This window comes from Oncorhynchus mykiss, chromosome 17 (genome assembly GCF_057628025.1).
Source record: "Oncorhynchus mykiss isolate SJ-2025 chromosome 17, ASM5762802v1, whole genome shotgun sequence".
Classification (NCBI taxonomy): Eukaryota; Metazoa; Chordata; class Actinopteri; order Salmoniformes; family Salmonidae; genus Oncorhynchus; species Oncorhynchus mykiss.
In genome coordinates this window covers 36,147,893-36,175,534 of record NC_143038.1, presented here as the reverse complement: position 1 = coordinate 36,175,534, position 27,642 = coordinate 36,147,893, and the positions used below count along the sequence as shown (strand labels likewise).

Here is a 27,642-nt window from a genome sequence, read left to right as displayed (position 1 = left end):
TCCATATCGTGGGTCGTTATCAGGATGTGAACTCTGCGTTAGCAGTTTTGGGTATTTCCTAATAATTGGACAAATGTGCCTACCTCAAACAACACATTACAGATTTTAACACACCAGATTGCTGTTAAAGTTACCCACCCACCCACCGTATATAAAATGTTGTTGTTAAGACAGTGACAATCGATACAAACATTTGTAAGTACATAAAAAAAGTACTAGCTGGTACTAGCTAGTAGCTAGAGGAAGTGTGTATTTGGTCGCAATAAGAATTTCAGTGTGTGTTTGATGGCAGTGAGAAAATGTGCTTCTTTAAAAAAAACGAGATAATTCCAATTATTATAGGTTTGTGCTTAACATGTAACCTTCCTTTAAAACCATGATTTAATCATGTTAATTATTTACTTGGTTTAACTGCATTCTGCAAGGAAAAATGTGTCAGGATCACAACTTTTTGGGAAGGGGGGGATTTTGCCCCTGCACTAGTGATGGGTCATTTGTGAAGATTCAGAGCCGGATCTTGTAGGTGAATGTTGGGAGCCGGGTCGCATATCAGAAGAATATTTAAAACATTAAGATGTTAATAATTAAAAGATTTTAATGAAAATAATTAACTAATTCAAAGAACGAAAGAAAAAATAAATAATAATATAGGCCTAAATGCTCAAGCGCACACATTCGTTCTGACTGTCTACTCAGACTAACAGCCTCACCTGTTGTTCCTGTCAATCAGACACGCAATGCCAACCATTGAACCAAGGTGCTTGAGGGAGGCCCGAGCCAACTCATTCACAGTCACACGCTTAGCAGCCGAGGAGAGGAAGGACAGCTGTGAAAACAACAGCTGGAAAATTCATGTGGATGCATTTTAATAATGTAGACAATGTTAGAGCACAGTGTAGAATTTGCCAAATAAAATCTCATATAATGCCGGTTCTATGCACAACCTACACCGGCATATGCGAACTGTGCACCCAACTGTGAAGCTAGCTGTAGCGGAGCTTCGAGAAATTAGCGGTCCTGCTAGTGATAGTGGTGGAGCCAGCACCTCCACACGTGGAGACGTATCCACTCAGTCAAGTAGGACTACTAGTGATAGTGGTGGAGCCAGCACCTCCACACGTGGAGACGTATCCACTCAGTCAAGTAGGCCTGCTAGTGATAGTGGTGGAGCCAGCACCTCCACACGTGGAGACGTATCCACTCAAGTCAAGTAGGCCTACGCCGCGACCCACAGCAACGCAGACTGCTATGGACCAGTTTACGCCAAACGTCTATGTCTGTAGCAAAACAAGGCCAAATTGATACTGCATTGGCAAAAATGATTGCCACCGATTTCCAGCCATTTTCGATCGTGGAGGACAGAGGTTTTATACATTATTGCAATAGTCTAAATCCAATGTACACAATTCCAAGCAGGAAAACCCTTTCAAAATCACTTATTCCACAACTGTACGAGAGAAGAAACCGCATCAGCCCCTCGAAAGTGAGGCAACTTGCATTTCTGAATGCAAATCTCTCATTAAAGGAAAATGTGGTCATCATTGCTGTGTGCTGCTGGTTATAACATGGCAATAAAGAAGAGAGTTTGAAAATACCAGTTTAATGTTTTAAGTGAGATGCTGCAGATTTGCACATTGTTATTTATTTTTCTTTGATATGGTGCAATATTCTATTATTATGTTGTTCAGATTGTATTCGTTTTGAATTGTTACATTTATATGCACTTTGTTTATATACATTAACAAAGTTAGACTTTAAATGCACATGTGTAATAGCATCCTTATTTTTTTACAATTATTTCAATTTGTGGGATGCTGCAGTTTTGCAAATTGTTATTTATTTTTCTTTGATATGGTGCAATATTCCATTATTCTGTTCAGATTGTATTCGTTTTTAATGGTTAGATGTATGTGCACATTGTTTATATACATTAAAAAGTTTTACTTTAAATGCAAATGTTTAATACCATTATTTTTCAGAACAAACCAATGCATTTTAAGTTAAGTTTATGGTTAAGGTAGAGTATGATTTCATTTAATCATTTAATTAGAATTGTTTTAACACCAATCACAGTCAAACTATCGCAAATTGTTTGACTAGAAAAAATACAGAGCCGTTTGGGAGCCAAAAGAGCCGGGTCTTTTTTATGAGCTGAGCCGAACGAGCCCGCGCACTGAAAAGAGCCGGAATGACCAGCCCTACTTCGCACACTTTTCATGATGACGTTACCTGGATTCTTAGCCAATCAAATCTGGAATTTAGTTCCTACTTGCTCGATTGTCCAATGAGAGGTCTGTACTTGGGGGCGGGACAACCCGGTGCCTCAATACCGGTGCCTCAATATTATCCAATAAATCCTCTATTTTAAAACTGGGTTTGTGGTATCCATAGTTCGGTTGAATTAGAAGAGCGAGAGAACCATGTGGGTTCAGTGTTGATTTCCGTGGACGTGCCAACTAGTGTAAAGGTTGTAACAGTGCGTCATAGTTAGTCAATCTATATATTCTTATCATGTCGTCTTTCTTTATAAAGAAAAAAGGACCGCCAAAGGTTTTCAAAAAGAACGAGAATTCAGCAGGTCCAAAACGAAAGGTACGGAGCTAACGTTAACTAGCCACACGTAGCCTAGCACTTAGTTTGCGACCTACGTATTACAATGCTATCTAACACGTAGCATTCGTTTAATCGTTGATGTTTGTTTGTGTTGGTGCATTAGAATGATACAGACACAGGAAACAAACTCAAGAAAAAACGAAATTCAAAGCACAATGAAGAAATCTCCAGCGACTCTGAAACAGAAGGGTATGCTAACTTACTCGAGGTGTAGTTGGCTGGCTGGCTAGCGAAGTTGGCTAACAAACTGAATTCCTTTTATGAGTGGACAAACCATGAGTTGAATCAATTTCTTTATGTAGCCTTTCACTGCACAGAAAACGGAGAGCCAATTTCGAAGAAGAGTTTGATGAGACCCCACAGGAGAAAAAACTACGATTAGCTAAACTTTACCTCGACCAATTGAGGGATGAGGGTAAGGGAAGAGCTACTGAAAACCTATTATCAATTTCAACAAAGCTCTCTTAAAATGGGTAACGTCAACGTTTTAATGACATTTCATGAATCTGATGCTTGACTGGTTTGTGTTCGTCATGTCTTATCAACAGAAGAAAAGAAGGCAGAGGAGGAGTCCTTTGAGATGGACCTGATTGCTGGAAGACTTCAAGAAGAAGTGGTAAGTGTAACTAGCTACATCATTGTGTTGCTTGTATATAGCCCTAGTAAATGTCACATGAGTTTGGTTGCTGCTATTTATCTCATAGATTTTCCCCCTCAGCTTGAGCAGAAAGGACAGCTCCAACGGATGGTTGCAAAAGATGTGAGTACCTTTGTTTTGGTGTCTCCTGTAAAAGTGCTCCTGTGCATGCCCATCATTCACTCTTTTACTACATAGAATGAAATTATGTATATATTGCATTCTAAGTGGTATACTATTATGGATATTGGAACATGTGTGCTATGAGTTTTCTATGGTCCGTAGCGTAAGTTGTCAGTCCTCTTCATGTGTCCCTATGTTGTCATGGTCTCCAGCTCCTGCCACCAGATGTGTCAGAGATTCGTCTGTTGAGGGGCCACAAGCTGCCAGTCACCTGTCTGGCCATTTCTCCCGATGACCAACACGTATTTTCCGCTTCCAAAGACTGCTCCATCATCAAATGTGAGTCTGGAGAATATATTTTACTCTCTTCGCCAAAATAATCTGAAAAATGTTTGTTGTACTGAAATAGGATGTTCAAAATCAGTTGCATGTGACCTAGAATGCAACACAGTCAAAGTGAACTTACTCATGCATTCTCCCGTTGTCTTTAACTGCAGGGGATGTTGAGAGTGGTAAGAGACTTCATACGATAGCTGGTGGGAGGAAAGGAACAGAGGATCGCCATGTGGGACATACGGCCCATGTCCTATGTATGTCTATATCATCGGATGGCAAATACCTGGCTACTGGAGACATGAATAAGTTGATCATGATCTGGGAGGCAGCAACATGTAAACACCTGTACAAGTTTACAGGACATAGAGGCCCAGTATCGGTAAAATATACTCCCTTTCACACCTTCCTGTATATTCATTTTTTCCATCTGCTTTTATTCTTGCGTTCTCGCCCTTTCATATTTACATTCACAAACGTTGCCATCTCCTCCACAGGGCCTATCCTTCAGGAGGGGCACCCATGACTTGTACAGTGCTTCTCATGACCGCTCCATCAAGGTGTGGAACGTGGATGAAAACGCCTATGTGGAAACACTGTAAGTAGCTGAATAGTAAAATCTATGTTTTGGCATGTGGTTTGTGTGTTTTATTGACCATGTGTCTCCCTAGGTTTGGACACCAGGATGTGATCACAGGGCTGGACAGTGGGAGTAGGGAGCGCTGTGTGACTGCAGGGGGGAGGGACCGCACTGTGAGGGTGTGGAAGATCGCTGAGGAGTCCCAGCTAGTGTTCCATGGCCATGAGTGAGTCCCCCTGGTCTCCTTCTCTGTGTTAGTCAGTCTCACAACACTGTATAGGCCTAGTCTTTGTTGGTCTCGGAGAGTGTCTATTATCCTTGTGTGTTAACATACTGGTAATGCTATTTCCACTCATTTTCGCTATTCTCTCTCTCAGGGGCTCCATCGACTGTATCCAGCTCATTAACGAGGAACACATGATAACAGGCGCTAATGATGGGTAAATGTTGATTTATACTCCACTAGGTGTCATCGTACTCCACCTCTGTAGCAGTTCTGCAACCAGTTTGTGAGGGAATGGTTCCGTACAAATGTTTTCATTAGTCTAAAAAGCTTTCTCTCGTCCTCCCTCCAGCTCTGTCTCCCTGTGGAGTGTGAACAAGAAGAAGCCTCTTAGCATGGTGAAGGCAGCCCACGGTCGGCATGGCGACTCGGGACTGGAGCAGCCCTACTGGGTAGCGGCCGTGGCAGCTCTGCAGAACTCTGACACTGTAGCCTCAGGTACCAACGGCTATGAGAGTCACCAGCTTTATAACACAGTTCTACACTGAGTTTTCAAAACATTAACTCTTTCCTAATATTGAGTTGTCAGAGTTAGCACTGTTCTAATTAAGGCCATTTTTTTTATCGTTCTGACATAGATATAACTTCAACAATCAATATACATTTCACATTTTAAGAATGTGAAATGTCAGAATAACATTTTTTTCCCCCCCAGCTTTTATTCCTTTCATCACATTCCCAGTGGGTCAGAAGTTTACACACTCAGTTTGTATTTGGTAGCATTGCCTTTAAATTGTTTAACTTGGGTCAAACATTTCTGATTGCCTTCCACAAGCTTCCTACAATAAATTGGGTTAATTTTGGCCCATTCTTCCTGACAGAGCTGGTGTAACTGAGTCAGGTTTGTAGGCCTCCTTGCTCGCAAACGCTTTTTCTGTTCTGCCCACACATTTTCTGGTCAGGGCTTTGTGATGGCCACTCCAGTACCTTGACTTTATTGTCCTTAGGCCGTTTTGCCACAACTGTAGAAGTATGCTTGGGGTCATTGTCCATTTGGAAGACTCAGTTGCGACCAAGCTTTAACTTCCTGAGTGATGTCTTGAGATGTTGCTTCAATATATCCATACTTTTCCTCCCTCATGATGCCATCTATTTTGAAGTGCACCAGTCCCTCCTGCAGCTAAGCCACAACATGATGCTGCCACCCCCGTGCTTCACGGTTGGGATGGTGTTCTTCGGCTTGCAAGCCTCCCCCTTTTTCCTCCAAACATAACGATGGTCGTTATGGCCAAACGGTTCTATTTTTGTTTCATCAGACCAGGGGAGATTTCTTCAAAAAGTACAATCTTTGACCCCATGTGCAGTTGCAAACCGTAGTCTGGCTTTTTTATGGTGGTTTTGGAGGAGTGGCTTCTTCCTTGCTGAGTAGCCTTTCGGGTATGTCGAAATAGGAGTTGTTTTACTGTGGATATAGATACTTGTGGTATTGTTTCCTCCAGCATCTTCACAAGGTCCTTTGCTGTTCTGGGATTGATATGCACTTTCCGCACTAAAGTATATTAATCTCTAGGAGGCGCGTCTCCTTTCTGAGCGGTATGAAGGCTGCGTGGTCCCATGGTGTTTATACTTGCTTACTATTGCTTGTACAGATGAATGTGGTACCTTCAGGCATTTGGAAATTGCTCCCAAGGATGAACCAGACTTTTTTTTCTGGGGTCTTGGCTGATTTATGTTGATTTTTCCCATGATGTCAAGCAAAGAGGCACTGAGTCTGAAGGTAGGCCTTGAAATACATCCACAGGTACACCTCCAATTGACTCAAATGATGTCAATTAGCCTATCAGAAGATTCTAAAGCCATGACATTTTCTGGAATTTTACAAGCAACTTAGTCAACTTAGTCTGAACTTCTAACCCACTGGAATTGTGATGCAGTGAAATAATCTCTGTAAACAATTGTTGGACAAATTGTCATGCACGAAATAGATGTCTTAACCGACTTGCCAAAACAATAGTTTGTTAACAAGAAATTTGTGGAATGGTTGAAAAACCAATTTTAGTGACTCCAACCTAAGTGTATGTAAACTTCCGACTTCAATTGTTAGTCCTTTAACCTGTCACCTTCCCTTCATCTACACTGATTTGAAGTGGATTTAACAAGTGACTTCAGTAAGGGATCATAGCTTTCACCTGGTCAGTCTCATGGAAGGAGCCGGTGTTCTTAATGTTTTGTATACTCAGTGTATACACCAAGCACGGCAGAACTATTGACACGTTGCCTCGGCTGTGAGAGTCCTATTCACCAACCTTACTATATACACTGTCGCTTCTATACACACACCCTGTGTGAGTTATTTAACAATCAACCCCAAACTTCCACCTCCTTGCTATAATGCATACTGTAAATCTACGTAGTGTGCGTAGGAAAATCAGCATGCTCGCATTCATAGCAGACTTGGACATAATTTCGGAATTGACCGCTAATATTTACTTGTCCAATTGATGATTCTGTAATTGAACAACGGTAGTCTTGTCACTCTGCAGGTTCCCACAACTCTAAGGTGCAGCTGTGGAAATGTGGTCAAGGGTTCCGTCATCTGGAGCCTCTCTTCAGCGTCCCTGTGGTAAGCAAGTCCCAGCTACGCTGCTCCATATCTAATACACCTTGTGTTGTGTAGCATAACAATATGTGGGTAGCGCCATTGGCTATAATTCAAACATTAAGCATTGGGCCTATTTATGTATGTGTATGAGGAATTGCCTAGTAAGAGTGTTCTGCACTAAAACATCTGTCTTCTCAATACAGCATATTCGTTTTCTTTTCGTGTAGATTGGTTTTGTCAACAGTCTAAAGTTCTCCAGTTCTGGGAAGTTCCTGGTGGCAGGAGTAGGACAGGAGCACAGGTAGGTACTCACTCATGCCTGTCATACAGAGATATAGCCCAGAGCATACTTACTAGCATTATAGACTGACTTGTTGATTGATCATGTAATCAGTGTCTACCCTTTCTTTTAAACACACCTGTTTTCTGTATTCTGTATGGAAGTTGTTGCAATGAGGACCGTTGTCCACGTGGTGGCACTGTTATTTCACCCTCAAATCCTTAAGACTGCCTCAGTGGCAGTGATGGAATTACCTTCTTTCCTTATTACAAGATTAAATGGCATCTTATGTACCGCATAATTTTACTCATAACTTTATTCATGCATTAGCTCTGTTTTGTCAACCGTCTTTGTTAAAACGGTGGTTGTTTTCAGGCTTGGTCGATGGTGGAGACTGAAAGAAGCGAAGAACGGACTCTACATTATTCCTCTGAAACGCCGACAAGAAGAGGTGAATGGAGAAAAGAATGGGGAGTAGCTGATCTGTGTATGCCTTAGAATATGATATGTATGACATTTGATTTTGTAAATTAAATTATTTCCAGAAATACTATTTGTATTACTGCCTATCAATTAACTACAGTAAATGGTTTGTTAGAAAACAACTTTCATTCTATTTTAAATCTCATTGAAGTCTTGTGCTCTGTCTGCATCTAATATCAGTCTGTGCTGTTGGTACCTGTATTCTCTCAGCTACACCGCTTGTGGACTGTAGATCGAAAAATCCCCTGTGATTTGGTTATTTGAAAATGAAATTATTTAACTACTTTTGTGTCACCAGAGGTTGAGTTAATGCAGGATTCTGTGTTCTTCATGCAAAAAAGATAAGCTACAACACATCTTGCTGCATTTTTGTAATTGCAGATCTAAAATGCTTCAACTTTAGTAAGGGAATACCCCCCTGATTTGGACAAAAACAAATGGCGGTATATTGGCATTGGACAAACCATGTACACGATGGTCAATACCACCCAATTTGGCGTTGATTCATGCAAAGTATATTGCAAATGCCATATGGCAATTGCCAATTGTAACACTTCAAAATTCCAATAGGGGGCGTGTGCGTTCCACCGGGGCATTTCATATTGCAAATGGCACCCAAGTCAACATCCAAAAGCCAAATTTTGAAAAATGAAATAAATAAAAAAAAACTTAAAACCCCTTAAAGTGCTTTCTGGACCTTTTTTCGAAATTCTTTCGAGTTTTTTGTCAATTACACATGTGTAAGAACTGTATGAGTATACTTTTGTCATCATATATATATCTTTTTTAAGTACATGCGCATAAGGCATATGTTTTGTCCATTTGCAATATGATTTCATAGGAAGTCAAAAATGTCAAAATTTGGTAAAAAACTTCACACATCCTTAAAAAAGTGCTTTCTGGACCTTTTTTCAAAATTCTTTCGATTTTTGTGTCAATTACACATGTATAAGAACTTTATCAACATACTTTAGTCATACTTTATTATCATATATATATATTTTTTTTTACTTGTGCATAAGGCATATGTTTTCTCCATTGGCAATATGATGTCATAGGAAGTCAAAAGTCAAAGTCAAAAGTAACGATTTTCCTCCGTGCAACTGATGATCTAAAATGTGCAACAAAATGTTTTTGATTTTTTTTGTTTATGTTTCCTTACTTTTTCAAAGTCACTGTGCATTTGCAATATGTTTTAATGGGCAGATACCATCACGAATTTGTCATGCTCAAAATTCAAACTTTACTTTGCTCAAACTATACCTTGGTCAACTTGTATTACATATTTCTTTTTGTTTTACTTGTGCATAAGGCATATGTTTTCTCCATTTGCAATATGATGTCATAGGAAGTCAAAAGTCAAAGTCAAAAGTAAATATTTTCCTCCGTGCACCTGGTGATCTGAAATGTGCACCTGGTGACCTGAAATGTGCACCTGGTGATCTAAAATATGCAACTGGTAACCCAAAAAAAAAATTTTGGGATGTTTTTTTGTTTATGTTTCCTTACTTTTTCAAAGTCACTGTCCATTTGCAATATGTTTTAATGGGCAGGTACCATCACGAATTTGTCATGCTCAAAATTCAAACTTTACTTTGCTCAAACTATACCTTGGTCAACTTGTATTACATATTTATTTTTGTTTTACTTGTGCATAAGGCATATGTTTTCTCCATTTGCAATATGATGTCATAGGAAGTCAAAAGTCAAAGTCAAAAGTAAATATTTTCCTCCGTGCACCTGGTGATCTGAAATGTGCACCTGGTGACCTGAAATGTGCACCTGGTGACCTGAAATGTGCACCTGGTGATCTAAAATATGCAACTGGTAACCCAAAAAAAAATTTTTGGGATGTTTTTTTGTTTATGTTTCCTTACTTTTTCAAAGTCACTGTGCATTTGCAATATGTTTTAATGGGCAGGTACCATCACGAATGTGTCATGCTCAAAATTCAAACTTTACTTTGCTCAAACTATACCTTGATCAACTTGTATTACATATTTCTTTTTGTTTTACTTGTGCATAAGGCATATGTTTTCTCCATTTGCAATATGATGTCATAGGAAGTCAAAAGTCAAAGTCAAAAGTAAATATTTTCCTCCGTGCACCTGGTGATCTGAAATGTGCACCTGGTGACCTGAAATGTGCACCTGGTGATCTAAAATATGCAACTGGTAACCCCAAAAAAAAAATTTGGGATGTTTTTTTGTTTATGTTTCCTTACTTTTTCAAAGTCACTGTCCATTTGCAATATGTTTTAATGGGCAGGTACCATCACGAATTTGTCATGCTCAAAATTCAAGCTTGTGATCTAAAATATGCAGCTGGTTACCCAACATTTTTTGGGATGTTTTTTTGTTTATGTTTCCTTACTTTTTCAAAGTCACTGTGCATTTGCAATATGTTTCAATGGGCAGGTACCATCACGAATTTGTCATGCTCAAAAAATTTTAGATGTATTTTTTTTTGTTTCTTACTTTTTCAAAGTCACTGTGCATTTGGAATATGTTTTAATGGGCAGGTACCATCACGAATTTGTCATGCTCAAAATATTTTAGATGTATTTTTTTTTGTTTCTTACTTTTTCAAAGTCACTGTGCATTTGGAATATGTTTTAATGGGCAGGTACCATCACGAATTTGTTTATCGAATTTGTTTATGTTTCCTTACTTTTTCAAAGTCACTGTGCATTTGCAATATGTTTCAATGGGCAGGTACCATCACGAATTTGTCATGCTCAAAATTTTTTAGATGTATTTTTTTTTGTTTCCTTACTTTTTCAAAGTCACTGTGCATTTGGAATATGTTTTAATGGGCAGGTACCATCACGAATTTGTTTATCGAATTTGTTTATGTTTCCTTACTTTTTCAAAGTCACTGTGCATTTGCAATATGTTTCAATGGGCAGGTACCATCACGAATTTGTCATGCTCAAAATTTTTTAGATTTTTTTTTTTGTTTCTTACTTTTTCAAAGTCACTGTGCATTTGGAATATGTTTTAATGGGCAGGTACCATCACGAATTTGTTTATCGAATTTGTTTATGTTTCCTTACTTTTTCAAAGTCACTGTGCATTTGCAATATGTTTCAATGGGCAGGTACCATCACGAATTTGTCATGCTCAAAATTTTTTAGATTAATTTTTTTTTGTTTCCTTACTTTTTCAAAGTCACTGTGCATTTGGAATATGTTTTAATGGGCAGGTACCATCACGAATTTGTTTATCGAATTTGTTTATGTTTCCTTACTTTTTCAAAGTCACTGTGCATTTGCAATATGTTTCAATGGGCAGGTACCATCACGAATTTGTCATGCTCAAAATTTTTTAGATGTATTTTTTTTTGTTTCTTACTTTTTCAAAGTCACTGCATTTGGAATATGTTTTAATGGGCAGGTACCATCACGAATTTGTTTATCGAATTTGTTTATGTTTCCTTACTTTTTCAAAGTCACTGTGCATTTGCAATATGTTTCAATGGGCAGGTACCATCACGAATTTGTCATGCTCAAAAAATTTTAGATGTATTTTTTTTTGTTTCTTACTTTTTCAAAGTCACTGTGCATTTGGAATATGTTTTAATGGGCAGGTACCATCACGAATTTGTTTATCGAATTTGTTTATGTTTCCTTACTTTTTCAAAGTCACTGTGCATTTGCAATATGTTTCAATGGGCAGGTACCATCACGAATTTGTCATGCTCCAAAAATTTTAGATGTATTTTTTTTGGTTTCTTACTTTTTCAAAGTCACTGTGCATTTGGAATATGTTTTAATGGGCAGGTACCATCACGAATTTGTTTATCGAATTTGTTTATGTTTCCTTACTTTTTCAAAGTCACTGTGCATTTGCAATATGTTTCAATGGGCAGGTACCATCACGAATTTGTCATGCTCAATTTTTTAGATGTATTTTTTTTTGTTTCCTTACTTTTTCAAAGTCACTGTGCATTTGGAATATGTTTCAATGGGCAGGTACCATCACGAATTTGTCATGCTCAAAAAAATTTAGATGTATTTTTTTTTGTTTCTTACTTTTTCAAAGTCACTGTGCATTTGCAATATGTTTCAATGGGCAGGTACCATCACGAATTTGTCATGCTCAATTTTTTAGATGTATTTTTTTTTGTTTCCTTACTTTTTCAAAGTCACTGTGCATTTGGAATATGTTTCAATGGGCAGGTACCATCACGAATTTGTCATGCTCAAAAAAATTTAGATGTATTTTTTTTTGTTTCTTACTTTTTCAAAGTCACTGTGCATTTGCAATATGTTTTAATGGGCAGGTACCATCACGAATTTGTCATGCTATAAAAATCCTGCAGGAATGTGAAATTGACTGGCCCGATGAACTCGGGATGGCTTTGCAGTGATTCTGGGTCATCTCAATCGCTCGTTTGGGTTGATTTCAGAATGTCGCTTTTGGTGATGTTTTTTCACTATAGAATCATATTGCAAATGTACAAGAGTCAAGTGGACAAGAGTCCATCAGTCAATTAGATATCATTCTGACCACCAAACTGATACAAACTGACACCAAACCCACTTTTTCCAACTCGTTTAGTAGCCAACTATTACATACTTCAGAGCTGGCCCAAAATTCACAACGCCTTCGGTACAAACCATAAAAAAACCATAAAACACGTAGTTACGTTCTAGCTGCGGGTCCATTTCTTATGTTATGTGTTGGCCTAGCTGAGGCGACCCCGAATCCCAAGTTTCGGCTCGATAGGTCATTTGGTGTCCGAGAAAAACCCTAATTGGTGCTGAAAATCCACTATTTTCCATGACTTGCTACGGGGTCCTTGAATGAGATATCGGACAGAAACGTTGGGGTCTGTCTATATGGGCCGAGACGTTCGCAATGCACCTAGTCTTGCGACTCTGGGACATTTCTAAATGTCGTCATTTTCGTGATGCAAAAATGAATTGAAGTTATTTCAAATGTACGAGGCTGTTTCTCGGTCCGAGAACCTTCTAGAGCCACGTAACTCACCACGCACCATCTACGGGAGGTCTAGAACAGGTTTCTAAAGTTTCGGAACTCTAGGTCCGACGGTTCTTTTTTAGCTCCAACAAAGCTAACTATTGGAGCCACTGTCTGTCTCTACGCACCCCAATACGTCCCTCCATCCAAGTTGTGTTTTAGTGCAATTTTTTTTCCTTTGATTTTTTTGGGGAAAAATGACTGATTTACAGTTCATGGGGGTTGCCTAATCACACATATGAAGTTTTGGACAGATCAGACTTTTTTAACCCTTCGAAACAGCCCCTGAGACACCAATTATGGCACTTCCGGTTGGCACAGGAAGTTATAAATCAACACATATCCTCATTGGGGTATGCTGTTACAGAATCCTGAGTTTTAAGTCCTTACGTTAAGAATTGACTGATCTACACAGGGTTGAATGCACTATGTCTATCAAACTGCATGCATTGTATGGGTAAACACTTTTAGGGGCATTTTAACCACTTCCGGTTGGTCCAGGAAGCTTAGAATCAACACAGGTAGACCTCATAGTGGCCTGATGGACTGGTACCGAAGACAGGTTCATACGGCATTCATAACCCACATAGGCCTCAGGTTGAAATTAGGGGTGCAGGCAATGTATTCCTATGGGGAGAGATGACACTGTAATCTGTGAGATCAAAAGACACTGTTTTACTGTGAAGGGTTAATGCCACACGGTCAAGGTTAGGCTTGTTGAGATCGGGAGGACCTTAGGAACATTCAAGTGGTGGAATTTTTCTTCTCACCCTAACGGTTCTCTCACTGTCACTCAAAAGCAAATGACATTGTGGTGCAGGCTTCATTTTGGGCCTTCTATTCTAATGGTTGCTGCGCCTAGACCGAGCGAGCTACGGTCAAGCGGGATAGCTCGTTGAACTCAGAACAGTCTGGAGACTATGGTGATGCCATTTTTTGTGTTGATTTCAGAATGCCATTTTGGTGATGGTCCCTCTCCGTTTAAACATATTGCAAATGTACAAAAGTCAACTAGCAAGTCAGTGTCCATCAGTCAATTAATGTCATTATGACACCAAATGGATATCAAATGACACCAAACCCACTTTTTCCTACTCATTTAGTAGCCAACTATCACATATGTCAGAGCAGGCCCATAATTCACAGCGCCTTCAGTTGAAAACATAATAAAAAGGTAAAACACATAGTTACGTTCTAGCTGCGGGTCCAGTTCAGACATTATGTGAAGTCCTATGTGAGGCGACCCCGAATCCCGAGTTTCGGCTCGATAGGTCATTTGGTGTCCGAGAAAAACCCTAATTGGTGCTGAAAATCCACTATTTTCCATGACTTGCTACGGGGTCCTTGAATGAGCTATCGGACAGAAACGTTGGGGTCTGTCTATATGGGCCGAGACGTTCGCAATGCACCTAGTCTTGCGACTCTGGGACATTTCTAAATGTCGTCATTTTCGTGATGCAAAAATGAATTGAAGTTATTTCAAATGTACGAGGCTGTTTCTCGGTCCGAGAACCGTCTAGAGCCACGTAACTCGCCACGCACCATGGCCCGGAGGTCTAGAACAGGTTTCTAAAGTTTCGGAACTCTAGGTCTCTAGAGTACTCTAGTACTCTAGGTACCGAAGACAGGTTCATACGGCATTCATAACCCACATAGGCCTCAGGTTGAAATTAGGGGTGCAGGCAATGTATTCCTATGGGGAGAGATGACACTGTAATCTGTGAGATCAAAAAACCCTGTTTTACTGTGAAGGGTTAATGCCACACGGTCAAGGTTAGGCTTGTTGAGATCGGGAGGACCTTAGGAACATTCCTATGGTGGAATTTTTCTTCTCACCCTAACGGTTCTCTCACTGTCACTCAAAAGCAAATGACATTGTGGGGCAGGCTTCATTTTGGGCCTAATATTCTAATGGTTGCTGCGCCTAGACCGAGCGAGCTACGGTCAAGCGGGATAGCTCGTTGAACTCAGCACAGTCTGGAGACTATGGTGATGCCATTTTTTGTGTTGATTTCAGAATGCCATTTTGGTGATGGTCCCTCTCTGTTTAAACATATTGCAAATGTACAAAAGTCAACTAGCAAGTCAGTGTCCATCAGTCAATTAGATGTCATTATGACACCAAACCCACTGTTTCCTACTCATTTAGATGCCAACTATCATATATGTCAGAGCAGTCCCATAATTCACAGCGCCTCTAGTTTAAAACATAATAAAAAGGTAAAACACATAGTTACGTTCTAGCTGCGGGTCCAGTTCGGACATTATGCGAAGTCCTATGTGAGGCGACCCCGAATCCCGAGTTTCGGCTCGATAGGTCATTTGGTGTCCGAGAAAAACCCTAATTGGTGCTGAAAATCCACTTATTTCCATGCCTTGCTACGGGGTCCTTGAACGAGCTATCGGACAGAAACTTTGGGGTCCGTCTCTATGGGCCGAGCCGGTTTCAACGCACCTAGCCTTGCGTCTCTGAGACTTTTCTAAACGTCGTCATTTTCGTGATGCAAAAATGAATTGAAGTTATTGCGAATGTACGAGGCTGTTTCTCGGTCCGAGAACCGTCTAGAGCCACGTAACTCGCCACGCACCATGGCCCGGAGGTCTAGAACAGGTTTCTAAAGTTTCGGAACTCTAGGTCCGACCGTTCTTTTTTAGCTAGAACAAAGCTAACTATTGCGGCCACTGTCTGTCTCTACGCACCCCAATACGTCCCTCCATCCAAGTTGTGTTTTAGTGCGATTTTTTTGTCCTTTGATTTTTTTTGGGAAAAATGACTGATTTACAGTTCATGGGGGTTGCCTAATCACATATATGAAGTTTTGGACAGATCTGAATTTTTTAACCCTTCGAAACAGCCCCTGAGACACCAATTATGGCACTTCCGGTTGGCACAGGAAGCTATAAGTCACCACATATCCTCATTGGGGTATGCTGTTACAGAATCCTGAGTTTTAAGTCCTTACGTTTAGAATTGACTGATCTACACAGGGTTGAATGCACTATGTCTATCAAACTGCATGCAGTGTATGGGTAAACACTTTTAGGGGCATTTGAACCACTTCCGGTTGGTCCAGGAAGCTTAGAATCGACACAGGTAGACCTCATAGTGGCCTGATGGACTGGTACCGAAGACAGGTTCATACGGCATTCATAACCCACATAGGCCTCAGGTTGAAATTAGGGGTGCAGGCAATGTATTCCTATGGGGAGAGATGACACTGTAATCTGTGAGATCAAAAAACCCTGTTTTACTGTGAAGGGTTAATGCCACACGGTCAAGGTTAGGCTTGTTGAGATCGGGAGGACCTTAGGAACATTCATGTGGTGGAATTTTTCTTCTCACCCTAACGGTTCTCTCACTGTCACTCAAAAGCAAATGACATTGTGGGGCAGGCTTCATTTTGGGCCTACTATTCTAATGGTCGGTTATTGTGTTATTTCAGAAAATCATAGAAAATCACAGAAATGTCGCAGAGCTCCGCAGCACACTTTAAAAAGATTCGTATGAACACCCTGCAACTGGATCTGTAACCGTTGAAAAAAAAAAACGCCTATTTGTGACCATCACCAATTTGCCATTGTTCCGTTTCTCTTAAATGACGATAGATAAATGGCTGGTTCTTTTTTTATTGACACCGGAGGCTCCTTGGCTTTGACCCGAAGTGGAAAAATAATTTCTCTACTTCCATTTTAAGCCTTTAATCCCAGAAAAATGGCCGTAGCTCAAAAACCGTCGAGGCCTAGACGCCATCCCGTTCGGGGCCAACTGCCCGTTACGCCAACCCTACGCTCGCCAAGTTTCGGCTTCGAAATATTTTCAGTTTTTGAGATAAGGCCCCGTCGCGATTCGTGATGTTTTGCCAAATTGCCATATGATTCCGTATGCCATCTGGTGGGAGTGTCCGGGACGGCGGAAAAACGGTCCGAAACTTGTTTTTTTTTTTAAACGGGAACCGAAAGTCCGACAAAGTTCATTCGACGACTTCCCGGTAGGTCCGGCCCTACCGCACGTCCCGACGCCGACCGCGAATTTTACAAACGATTTCGGACGTCGGGTAAGGGACCGTACATTTGCAATATGGACTTTCTCACTGATCATACACGAAATGCCGAAATGTTCCCTTAAGGTATGTCAGGGTTTGTTACAACTCATGAATGTAAAAGGAGTAGTTTTGTGCTTCAGTTACACTTCTCCACTTGTATGAAATTTGCTCTGATTGGATCACCAGCGGGTTATTTCCTCAGGTGTTTTTCTCTGGTAGAAAGTTCAAATGCAAGATTATCTACAAGCAAAACATTAAGAAATGTAGCTGGCTACATGCTATCATAAACATTAGAAATTGATGGACATTCATGATTTTTGCAAAAAATAAATCTTGCCTTTTCATTGTAAGCCAGTTTACTTGTGGCTGCTAGCCAAACAGCGTTCCGCTTCTGTTATCTGATAAACAATTTTCTACCAACTGTTACAATAATGTATTATGTGTGGAAAAACTAGTGGCATGCTCCTTCACTATTGAATCAAAACACTCTCTTTACTTATAAAATGCAGATGAAATGGTTTAAAATGCATATTTCCAATCTTAAGTGAGAAGGTTGAACTCTGGAATATAGGTGGTGCACGGACCATAGCTTTGGTGGCCTAGTCGATAGCCCCCTCTCCTACCATAGGGCGTAAAAAAACATTTGTCACATGCGCCGAATACAACAGGTGTAGGTAGCCCTTACTGCTTACTTACAAGCCCCTAACCAACAATGCAGTTCAAGAAATGGTTAAAATATTTACTAAAAGTATAAAATAAGGTAACACAAAATAGAGTCTGTATTCCGGGGGTACTGAGTCAGTGTGCGGGAAGAAAGGTTATTTGACGTATTTTTACATGTAGATGGGGGGGGGGGGGGGGGTAAAGTGACTTATGCATAGCTCAGCAGCATAAAAACAAAAGGTGGGGGGTCAATGTAAATAGTCCAATTGGCCATTCTGATTAATTGTTCAGCAGTGTTGGGGGGTAGAAGCTGTTAAGGATCCTTTTGGACCTGGACTTTTATTTGTGTAAAATACAGTTTTTACTTATCAACTAGGCAAGTCTTGGCACTCCGATACTGCTTGTTGTCCTGTAGCAGAGAGAAGTCTCTGACTGGTGTCTTTGATTAAAAAAAATGTTGGGCCTTCCTCTGACACCGCCTAGTATATAGGTCTTGGATGGCAGGAAGCCTGGCCCCAGTGATATATGGGCCATACTCACTACCCTCTGTAGTGGCTTATGGTTGGCTGCTGAGCAATTGCCATACCAGGTGGTGTGACAACCGGGCAGGATGTTCTTGATGGTGTGGCTGTAGGACGTTTTGAGGATCTGGGGACCCATACCCAATCTTTTTGTCTCCTGACGGGGTAACAGTGTTGTCGTGCCCTCTTCACGACTGTCTTGGTGTGTTTGGACCATGTTCGTTTGTTGGTGATGTGGACACCAAGGAACTTGAAGCTCTCAACCTGCTCCATGACAGCCACTTCGAAGTGAATGGGGGGGGGGGGGGGGGTGTTTGGCCCTCCTTTTCCTGCAGTCCAGGATAATCCCCTTTGTCTTGCTCACATTGAGGGAGATGTTGTCCTGGCACCACACTGCCAGGTATCTGACCTCCCTAAAGGCTGTCTCATCCTTGTTGGTGATCAAGCCTTCGAATCAAGTCAAAGTTTATTTGTCACGTGCGCTGAATACAACCTTACAGTGAAATGCTTACATCCAGGCTCAACTAATAGTGTCAAAGTGTGTGTGGGTAAGTAAAGAAATAAAACAGTAGAAAGACATTTGAAAACAAGAGTAGCAAGGCTTTATACAGACACCAGTTAGTTAGGCTTTTTGAGGTATGTACGTCTAGGTATGGTTAAAGTGACTGCATATATATGATTAACAGAGTAGCAGTAGCGTAAAAAGAGCGGGTGGCGGGTGGTGTGACACAATGCAGATAGCCCGGTTAGCCAATTGGAGCACTGGTTGGTCGGGCCAATTGAGGTAGTATGTACATGAATGTATAGTTAAAGTGCCTATGCATATAAGATAAACAGAGACTAGCAGCAGCGTAAAAGAGGGGTTGGGGGGGGCACACAATGCAAATAGTCCGGGTAACCATTTGGTTACCTGTTCAGGAGTCTTATGGCTTGGGGGTAAAAACTGTTGAAGTCTTTTTGTCCTAGACTTGGCGCTCTGGTACCGCTTGCCATGCGGTAGTAGAGAGAACAGTCTATGACTGGGGTGGCTGGGGTCTTCGACAATTTTTAGGGCCTTCCTCTGACATCGCGGCAGGGTAGCCTAGTGGTTAGAGTGTTGGACTAGTAACCGGAAGGTTGCAAGTTCAAACCCCCGAGCTGACAAGGTACAAATCTGTCGTTCTGCCCCTGAACAGGCAGTTAACCCACTGTTCCTAGGCCGTCATTGAAAATAAGAATTTGTTCTTAACTGGCTTGCCTAGTTAAATAAAGGTAAAATAAATAAATAAAATCGCCTGGTGTAGAGGTCCTGGTCGGCAGGCAGCTTTGCCCAGTGACGTACTGGGCCGGACCATGCAGTGATGCAACCGGTCAGGATGCTCTCGATGTTGCAGCTGTAGAACCTTTTGAGGATCTCAGGACCCATGCCAAATCTTTTTAGTTTCCTGAGGGGGAATAGGCTTTGTCATGCCCTCTTCGCGACTGTCTTGGTGTGTTTGGAACATTCTAGTTTGTTGTTGATGTGGACTCCAAGGAATTTGAAGCTCTCAACCTGCTCCACTACAGCCCCGCCGATGAGAATGGGGACGTACTCGGTGCTCCTTTTCCTGTAGTCCACAATCCATCTCCTTAGTCTAAGTTACGTTGAGTGATAGGTTGTTATTCTGGCACCACCCGGCCAAGTCTCTGACCTCCTCCCTATAGGTTGTCTCGTCGTTGTCGGTGATCAGACCTACCACTGTTGTGTCGTCTGCAAACTTAATGATGGTATTGGAGTCGTGCCTGGCCATGCAGTCGTGGGTGAACAGGGAGTACAGGAGGGGACTGAGCGCTCACCCCTGAGGAGCTCCAGTGTTGAGGATCAGCGTGGCAGATGTGTTGCGACCAACCCTTACCACCTGGAGGCGGCCCGTCAAAGTCCAGGATCCAGTTGCAGAGGGAGGTGTTTAGTCCCAGGTTCCTTAGCTTAGTGATGAGCTTTGAGGGTACTGTGGTGTTGAACGCTGAGCTGTAGTCAATGAATAGCATTCTCACCAAGGTGTTCCTTTTGTCCAGATGGGAAAGGGCAGTGTGGAGTGCAATAGAGTGCATCATCTGTGGATCTGTTTGGGCGGTATGCAACTTGGAGTGGGTCTAGGGTTTCTGGGATAATGGTGTTGATGTGAGCCGTTACCAGCCTTTCAAAGCACTTCATGGCTACGGACGTGAGTGCTACAGGTCTGTAGTCATTTAGTTAGGTTGCCTTTGTGTTCTTGGGCACAGGGACTATGGTGGTCTGCTTGAAGCATGTTGGTATTACAGACTCAATCAGGGACATGTTGAAAATGTCAGTGAAGACACCTGCCAGTTGGTCAGCACATGCCCTGAGCACACGGCCTGGTAATCCATCTGGCCCCGCAGCCTTGTGTATGTTGACCTGTTTAAAGGTCTTACTCATGCTGGCTATGGAGAGCGTGATCACACAGTCGTCCGGAACAGCTAATGCTCTCATGCATGCCTTGGTGTTGTTTGCCTCGAATCGAGCATAGAAGTGGTTTAGCTCGTCTGGTAGGCTCGTGTCACTGGGCAACTCGCGGCTGTGCTTCCCTTTGTAGTCTGTAATAGTTTGCAAGCCCTTCCACATCCGACGAGCGTCAGAGCCGGTGTAGTATGATTCAATCTTAGCCCTGTATTGACACTTTGCCTGTTTGATTATTCGTCGCGGGGCATAGCAGGATTTCTTGTAAGCTTCCGGGTTAGAGTCCCGCACCTTGAAAGCGGCAGCTCTACCCTTTAGCTCAGTGCAAATGTTTCCTGTAATCCATGGCTTCTGATTGGGGTATGTACATAAAGTCACTGTGGGGACGACGTCCACAATGCACTTATTAATAAAGCCAGTGACTGATGTGGTGTATTCCTCAATGTCATCGGAAGAATCCCGGAACATGTTCAAGTCCGTGATAGCAAAACAGTCCTGTAGTTTAGCATCGGCTACATCTAACCATTTTTTTTTATATCCCAAGTCACTGGTGCTTCCTGCTTTATTTTTTGCTTGTAAGCGGGAAACAGGAGGATAGAGTTGTGGTCGGATTTACCAAAGATGGTCTTTGTGGGCACTATGGTGCAGAACGCTGAGCTGTAGTCAATGAACAGCATTCTCACCAAGGTGTTCCTTTTGTCCAGGTGGGAAAGGGCATTGTGGAGTGCATCATCTGTGGGGGCGGTATGCGAATTGGAGTAGGTCTAGTGTTTCTGGGATAATGGCGGTGTTGTGAGCTATGACCAGCATTTCAATGCACTTCATGGCTACAGACGTGAGTGCTACGGGGCGGTAGTCATTTAGGCAGGTTACAGTGCCTTGCGAAAGTATTCGGCCCCCTTGAACTTTGCAACCTTTTGCCACATTTCAGGCTTCAAACATAAAGATATACAACTGTATTTTTTTGTGAAGAATCAACAACAAGTGGGACACAATCATGAAGTGGAACGACATTTATTGGATATTTTAAACTTTTTTAACAAATCAAAAACTGAAAAATTGGGCGTGCAAAATTATTCAGCCCCTTTACTTTCAGTGCAGCAAACTCTCTCCAGAAGTTCAGTGAGGATCTCTGAATGATCCAATGTTGACCTAAATGACTAATGATGATAAATACAATCCACCTGTGTGTAATCAAGTCTCCGTATAAATGCACCTGCACTGTGATAGTCTCAGAGGTCCGTTTAAAGCGCAGAGAGCATCATGAAGAACAAGGAACACACCAGGCAGGTCCGAGATACTGTTGTGAAGAAGTTTAAAGCCGGATTTGGATACAAAAATATTTCCCAAGCGTTAAACATCCCAAGGAGCACTGTGCAAGCGATAAAATTGAAATGGAAGGCGTATCAGACCACTGCAAATCTACCAAGACCTGGCCGTCCCTCTAAACTTTCAGCTCATACAAGGAGAAGACTGATCAGAGATGCAGCCAAGAGGCCCATGATCACTCTGGATGAACTGCAGAGATCTACAGCTGAGGTGGGAGACTCTGTCCATAGGACAACAATCAGTCGTATATTGCACAAATCTGCGCCTTTATGGAAGAGTGGCAAGAAGAAAGCCATTTCTTAAAGATATCCATAAAAAGTGTTGTTTAAAGTTTGCCACAAGCCACCTGGGAGACACACCAAACATGTGGAAGAAGGTGCTCTGGTCAGATTAAACCAAAAGTGAACTTTTTGGCAACAATGCAAAACGTTATGTTTGGCGTAAAAGCAACACAGCTCATCACCCTGAACACACCATACCCACTGTCAAACATGGTGGTGGCAGCATCATGGTTTGGGCCTGCTTTTCTTCAGCAGGGACAGGGAAGATGGTTAAAATTGATGGGAAGATGGATGGAGCCAAATACAGGACCATTCTGGAAGAGAACCTGATGGAGTCTGCAAAAGACCTGAGACTGGGACGGAGATTTGTCTTCCAACAAGACAATGATCCAAAACATAAAGCAAAATCTACAATGGAATGGTTCAAAAATAAACATATCCAGGTGTTAGAATGGCCAAGTCAAAGTCCAGACCTGAATCCAATCGAGAATCTGTGGAAAGAACTGAAAACTGCTGTTCACAAATGCTCTCCATCCAACCTCACTGAGCTTGAGCTGTTTTGCAAGGAGGAATGGGAAAAAATTTCAGTCTCTCGATGTGCAAAACTGATAGCGACATACCCCAAGCGACTTACAGCTGTAATCGCAGCAAAAGGTGGCGCTACAAAGTATTAACTTAAGGGGGCTGAATAATTTTGCACGCCCAATTTTTCAGTTTTTGATTTGTTAAAAAAGTTTGAAATATCCAATAAATGTCGTTCCACTTCATAATTGTGTCCCACTTGTTGTTGATTCTTCACAAAAAAATACAGTTTTATATCTTTATGTTTGAAGCCTGAAATGTGGCAAAAGGTCGCAAAGTTCAAGGGGGCCGAATACTTTCGCAAGGCACTGTATCTTCGCTTTCTTGGGCACATGGGACTATGGTGGTCTGCTTGAAACATGTAGGTATTACTCTGTCAGGGAGAGGTTGAAAATGTCAGTGAAGACACTTGCCAGTTGGTCAGCGCATGCTCGGAGTACACATTCTGCTAATCCATCTGGACCCAAGGCCTTGTGAATGTTGACCTGTTTAATCACATCGGCGTGATCAATCACTCTGTCCGGAAGCTGTCCGGAACAGCTGGTGCGCTCATGCATGCTTAAGTGTTGCTTACCTCGACGTGAACATAGATTTAGCTAGATTTTTAGGTGATGACGGCGCTAATTGTTCACACTGAGGTTGCGATGGATAAGACCTTTTGGACAAAAAATATATTTCTGCCTAAATAGACATACCCGAGATGGCCATAAACAATAACAAGTAATGCTGCATCGTTCTAGGAAGATCTGCAACTCACCTGGTGAAAATAATAATTAAAAAATGCTGAGGTGTACTCACTTGAGGACACAAATTTGTACCCAGTACAAATATTTAAAAAAATATTATATTTCTATTCAAAAGTGGGGGAATAGGGCTTGAAATGACCTGAAATGCTTTATAAATATAGTAACAATGAAATTATAAAGACTTACTATAAGATATCACTGTATAGTAAAATATGGACATATTTAGTGACAGCCCAAATTTGGCCCCATTTTTATATGGCTGACGACCGAGCATTTTCTGCCAAGCATCCTCTGAGCGATGCAGAGACAACATTTAAATGTCTGCAGACTTGTTACAACTTCAGCCTTACGCACAACGTGTTTTCCTCCCTCTGTGACCAAGAGGAATGGTTGTTTCAATTCTACAAAATGATTTAGTGTTTTTCTTCATGTTGAGAGCTCTAAGTGAGATGAAACCACAATTGCTGAAATTGCTAGACTGTTCCCTTTTTAATAGATCTCCCAGGCTCTAGCGCCTTTATTCAGCGGGATCCCAGAAAAGGATGAGCCGTAAAATGTGACACGTCACCTCCCTACGTGAATGTAGGGTGTGAAACCTGACACTTCAAGTCAACTCTGCTGACAGTGGTAGTGCAATGCAGACATATGGTGTTTTCTGACACTATAAGGCACTGGACACTGCGATGTTCATGGAGCGCTTTGTACACAAATGTCAGTTGGAACCGGTCCAGAACCTCTCAAAGTCCCCTAAATAGGGGACTTAACGTTTCTGGTTAGAGTACCTCTGTGCATCCTTTAGCCATTGGAATATACACACTCGGTGCTGGGTAATAATCAGTGTTTTGCTCAGTATTGATGGTCGATCCAGAATGCTGATACACCTGCAACATTTAAGGATATTATATTTCTGAGGTTATTAAGATGAGGTAGTGGCTCTTTACAGTTCGTTGCTGGTGTCTCTGGAGTTTTGTGAACAAAATAAACACTGACAATTTGTTTTAATAATAAAAAATAACACTTTATTTACATAAATTACAAGAAAGCACAAACTGGTTCACCAAAGTCTACGTTAAAACATTGTCCATGCTGATAGTAGCCTAGTTTTTAATCATCACTTTCACTATGGTTAATCTCATGTCATTCAAATGTATACTGAACAAAAATATAAACGCAACAATGTCAAAGATTTGACTGAGTTACAGTTCATATGAGGAAATCAGTCAATTGAAATGAATTCATTAGGCCCTAATCTATGGATTTCACATGACAGGGAATACAGAGATGCATCTGTTGGTTACAGATACCTTAAAATATGGGCCTCAGGATGTCGTCACTGTATTTTTGTCCATTCAAATTGCCATTGATAAAATGCAATTGTGTTCATTGTTTTAGTTCATGCCAGCACATATAACCCCACTGCCACCATGGGGCACTCTGTTCACAATGACATCAGCAAACCGCTTGTCCACACGAAGCCATACACATGGTCTGCGGTTGGACATACTGCCAAATTCTCTAAAATGTTGTTGGAGGTGGTTTATGGTAGAGAAATTAACATTATATTCTCTGGCAACAGCTCTGATGCACATTCCTGCAGTCATTATGCCAGTTATACGCTCCCTCAACTTTAAACATCTGTGGCATTGTGTTGTGTGACAAAACTGCACATTTTAGTGGTATTTTATTGCCCCCAGCATAAGGTGCACCTGTGTAATGATCATGCTGTTGAATCAGCTTCTTGATATGCCACACCTGTCAGGTGGATGGATTAGTTTAGCAAAGGAGAAAATCTCACCAACAGGGATGTTAGCAAATTTGTGCACCAAATTTAAAAGAAATAAGCTTTTTGTGCTTATGGATAATTTCTGGGATCTTTTATTTCAGCTCATTATACATGGGACTAACACTTTACATGTTGCATTTATATATTTTTTTCAATGTAGTTTAAGAGGCAGGGGGAGAATTAATTCAAAATAAGTGTTTTGTGTTAATAATACTAACTCTAGTAGTTGGAAGAGAAGTAAAACGTTTGGATATTGTATTCACATAACTGTATGACACCATGAGCCACCTTATTCACAATACGGATTCTCTGTACTGACAGTAAGGCGTACAGCTAGGGTTGCAAAGCTACCGGTAATTGACCAAAGCTACTGGAATTTTGGTAATTAACATAATCTATTTCAATCTATAGCTATGTTTCCATCCAATTGCGACAGATCTTAATGCAAATATTCTAAAATCTCTATAAAAACAATATGCGCATACAATATGGTCATATTTCCATCAAATTGACTTGTGGGGAAAAGGATGTGCGCGATGACGTAGTGCACATAATTACTTTTGTGGTTGAATTTCTATTCCCATGTTAAATGGGTTTCCATCTTATTTTCAACTCTTCTGATTTTTTTGTCAGCATGTATTTTGCGTTATATAGCGAATGTGTCCACTCTGGTCTTGGCACATGCTCTAGCCATCCGCTGGCAGGTACAATGCAGGTATAGCCTACATCATGATATTATTATGTACAAGAGAGAGATTATTTTCATTTGTCAAACAGCAGCCAAGCATTGATCATCGTGTCACCAGAATAAGTCCCTCGATATTTATTGGAAAGTAGCATCAAGCTCATGACTGTCCACTTTCACCACCCTGTGACGTTCATAATTGAATTAATCTGTAGCCTAATAAACTGCATGCTTTCCTGAGTTGTAGTAGGAGGACCAAACAACATACCATCGTGTGACTCCCAAGTTTACAATATTTGCGCATAAAGGAGTTTCCATTACAATTCCTCACATAATTAATTGTTATTAATTTTACGCACACAAAAAGATTCCACCTTGTCTAGTGTGTTTTGTTGACATTTGGAAAGTTAACAAATTAGCCTTTTCCATCAGGACTGTTGTGCAATTCTTTTTCCTACATGTACTTTACACACACACACACATTTGGGATGGAAAACTGATCTTGTTAATTTATACTTGAATAACTTTAAAACAAAATAAAAAAGAATATATAGTATTCATTTTTTATATCTGTGTGCATATTGTCCATGAGTTTCTAGTGGATAGACCATAAAGTTCAGGACAATATAGCCTAATTAATGAAAAAAGCATCTAATCAACAATTGTTTTCATTAACTCTTCCAACTATTGACTTATTTCACAACTGCCACCAGTTTGATTCCAAAACATTTACAACATAGACATTGAAATAGTAAAATAAGTGTGTAAAACATAAATAAAGGATGTTTCATGCTGAAACCATCATATTAAACACCAATGGTGTTCACTAAGTTGATGGTTTATATTTAGGATAATGTTTTACTGCTTGTCTTTGTATTTTTTTATTTTAAAATCAACTTATTGAATTATTTCATAATTACAGACACCTGTGATAATCTGAAGTACTAAAAAGGCCACTCGATTCCAAAAGAAACCTGAAAATGACCAAAATTCAGCTAGTTTACTGGTAAACTTAGAACGTTTTCAGTAATATACCCTCCCTTTGCAACCCTTCATACAGCAGTGCATTCAACGACAAGTCTATCCTGAAACCAAATAAAAATCTATGCAATGTTGTTAAATCTATACCAAAAGGATTTACACTCATACATTACGTAATACTGGTATGTATAGTCATAATTTAGCTTTCACAGTCCTCTGTCTGACTAGAGAGAGCCTCTACTTGTCTCTACTGTAAATGGGACTTGAGATATGGCATGAGCGTTATGTCATCAGCAGCTTTGTTGGATGAGAGGGGGTGATTTCAGATGGCACTGTAGCTTGTGTTTGGAGAACGGAGGAATGATACAAGCAGCTCAACCTTCTTCACAAAGAGGATGTAGTGGAGTCCACCACCTCACGACCGTTACACACCGTTGTTACTGCTGTTGGCACACAGGCAGAGAGAGGCTGATGCAACAATAATAATACAAAACAGAGAGTAAAAATGTGAAATAATTTTTTTTTTAAAGAAAATAAAAAATAACTTGCTTGTTTTTCACATTGATTAAATCTAAAATATTTAACTTAGGGATCTGGTTTTAGTACATTTTAGTAGTGTTCTGCATACGCCTATATAGTTGCCAAACGCAACAGACACCTCTACCACTGTGATCATAAATATCAGTAGACCTATGTATGTTTCAGATGAAGGCTCACTATTTTTGGAACCCA

General features: G+C 40.8%; 2 protein-coding genes across 3 annotated transcripts in view; one reads left to right on the top strand and one right to left on the bottom strand.

The window, feature by feature from the left end:
- The first annotated feature begins 2,200 nt into the window (after positions 1 to 2,200).
- LOC110494074 (U3 small nucleolar RNA-interacting protein 2) lies at positions 2,201 to 7,939 on the top strand. 2 transcript variants are annotated; one of them, XM_021568770.3, is made up of 14 exons: positions 2,201 to 2,592; positions 2,717 to 2,802; positions 2,916 to 3,028; positions 3,162 to 3,229; positions 3,332 to 3,373; positions 3,586 to 3,712; positions 3,871 to 4,088; positions 4,204 to 4,304; positions 4,378 to 4,512; positions 4,664 to 4,726; positions 4,862 to 5,007; positions 7,053 to 7,132; positions 7,339 to 7,412; positions 7,767 to 7,939. In XM_021568770.3, the coding sequence occupies exons 1-14, from the start codon at positions 2,512 to 2,514 to the stop codon at positions 7,867 to 7,869; spliced, it is 1,437 nt and encodes a 478-aa protein (XP_021424445.3). In that variant the 5' UTR covers positions 2,201 to 2,511; the 3' UTR covers positions 7,870 to 7,939. The 2 variants fall into 2 exon arrangements, with proteins under 2 accessions (XP_021424445.3, XP_090061559.1); XM_090205433.1 differs by having other exon boundaries at positions 2,389 to 2,592; positions 3,318 to 3,373.
- A 16,514-nt stretch (positions 7,940 to 24,453) lies between these two features.
- Positions 24,454 to 27,642, bottom strand: part of LOC110494073 (metabotropic glutamate receptor 2) — a 64,278-nt gene continuing 61,089 nt past the window's right edge. The window contains exon 12 of the mRNA XM_021568769.3: positions 24,454 to 27,353. Within this exon, the coding sequence (XP_021424444.1) occupies positions 27,295 to 27,353 (59 nt within the window). The 3' untranslated portion in view covers positions 24,454 to 27,294. The remainder of the gene's footprint in view (positions 27,354 to 27,642) is intronic.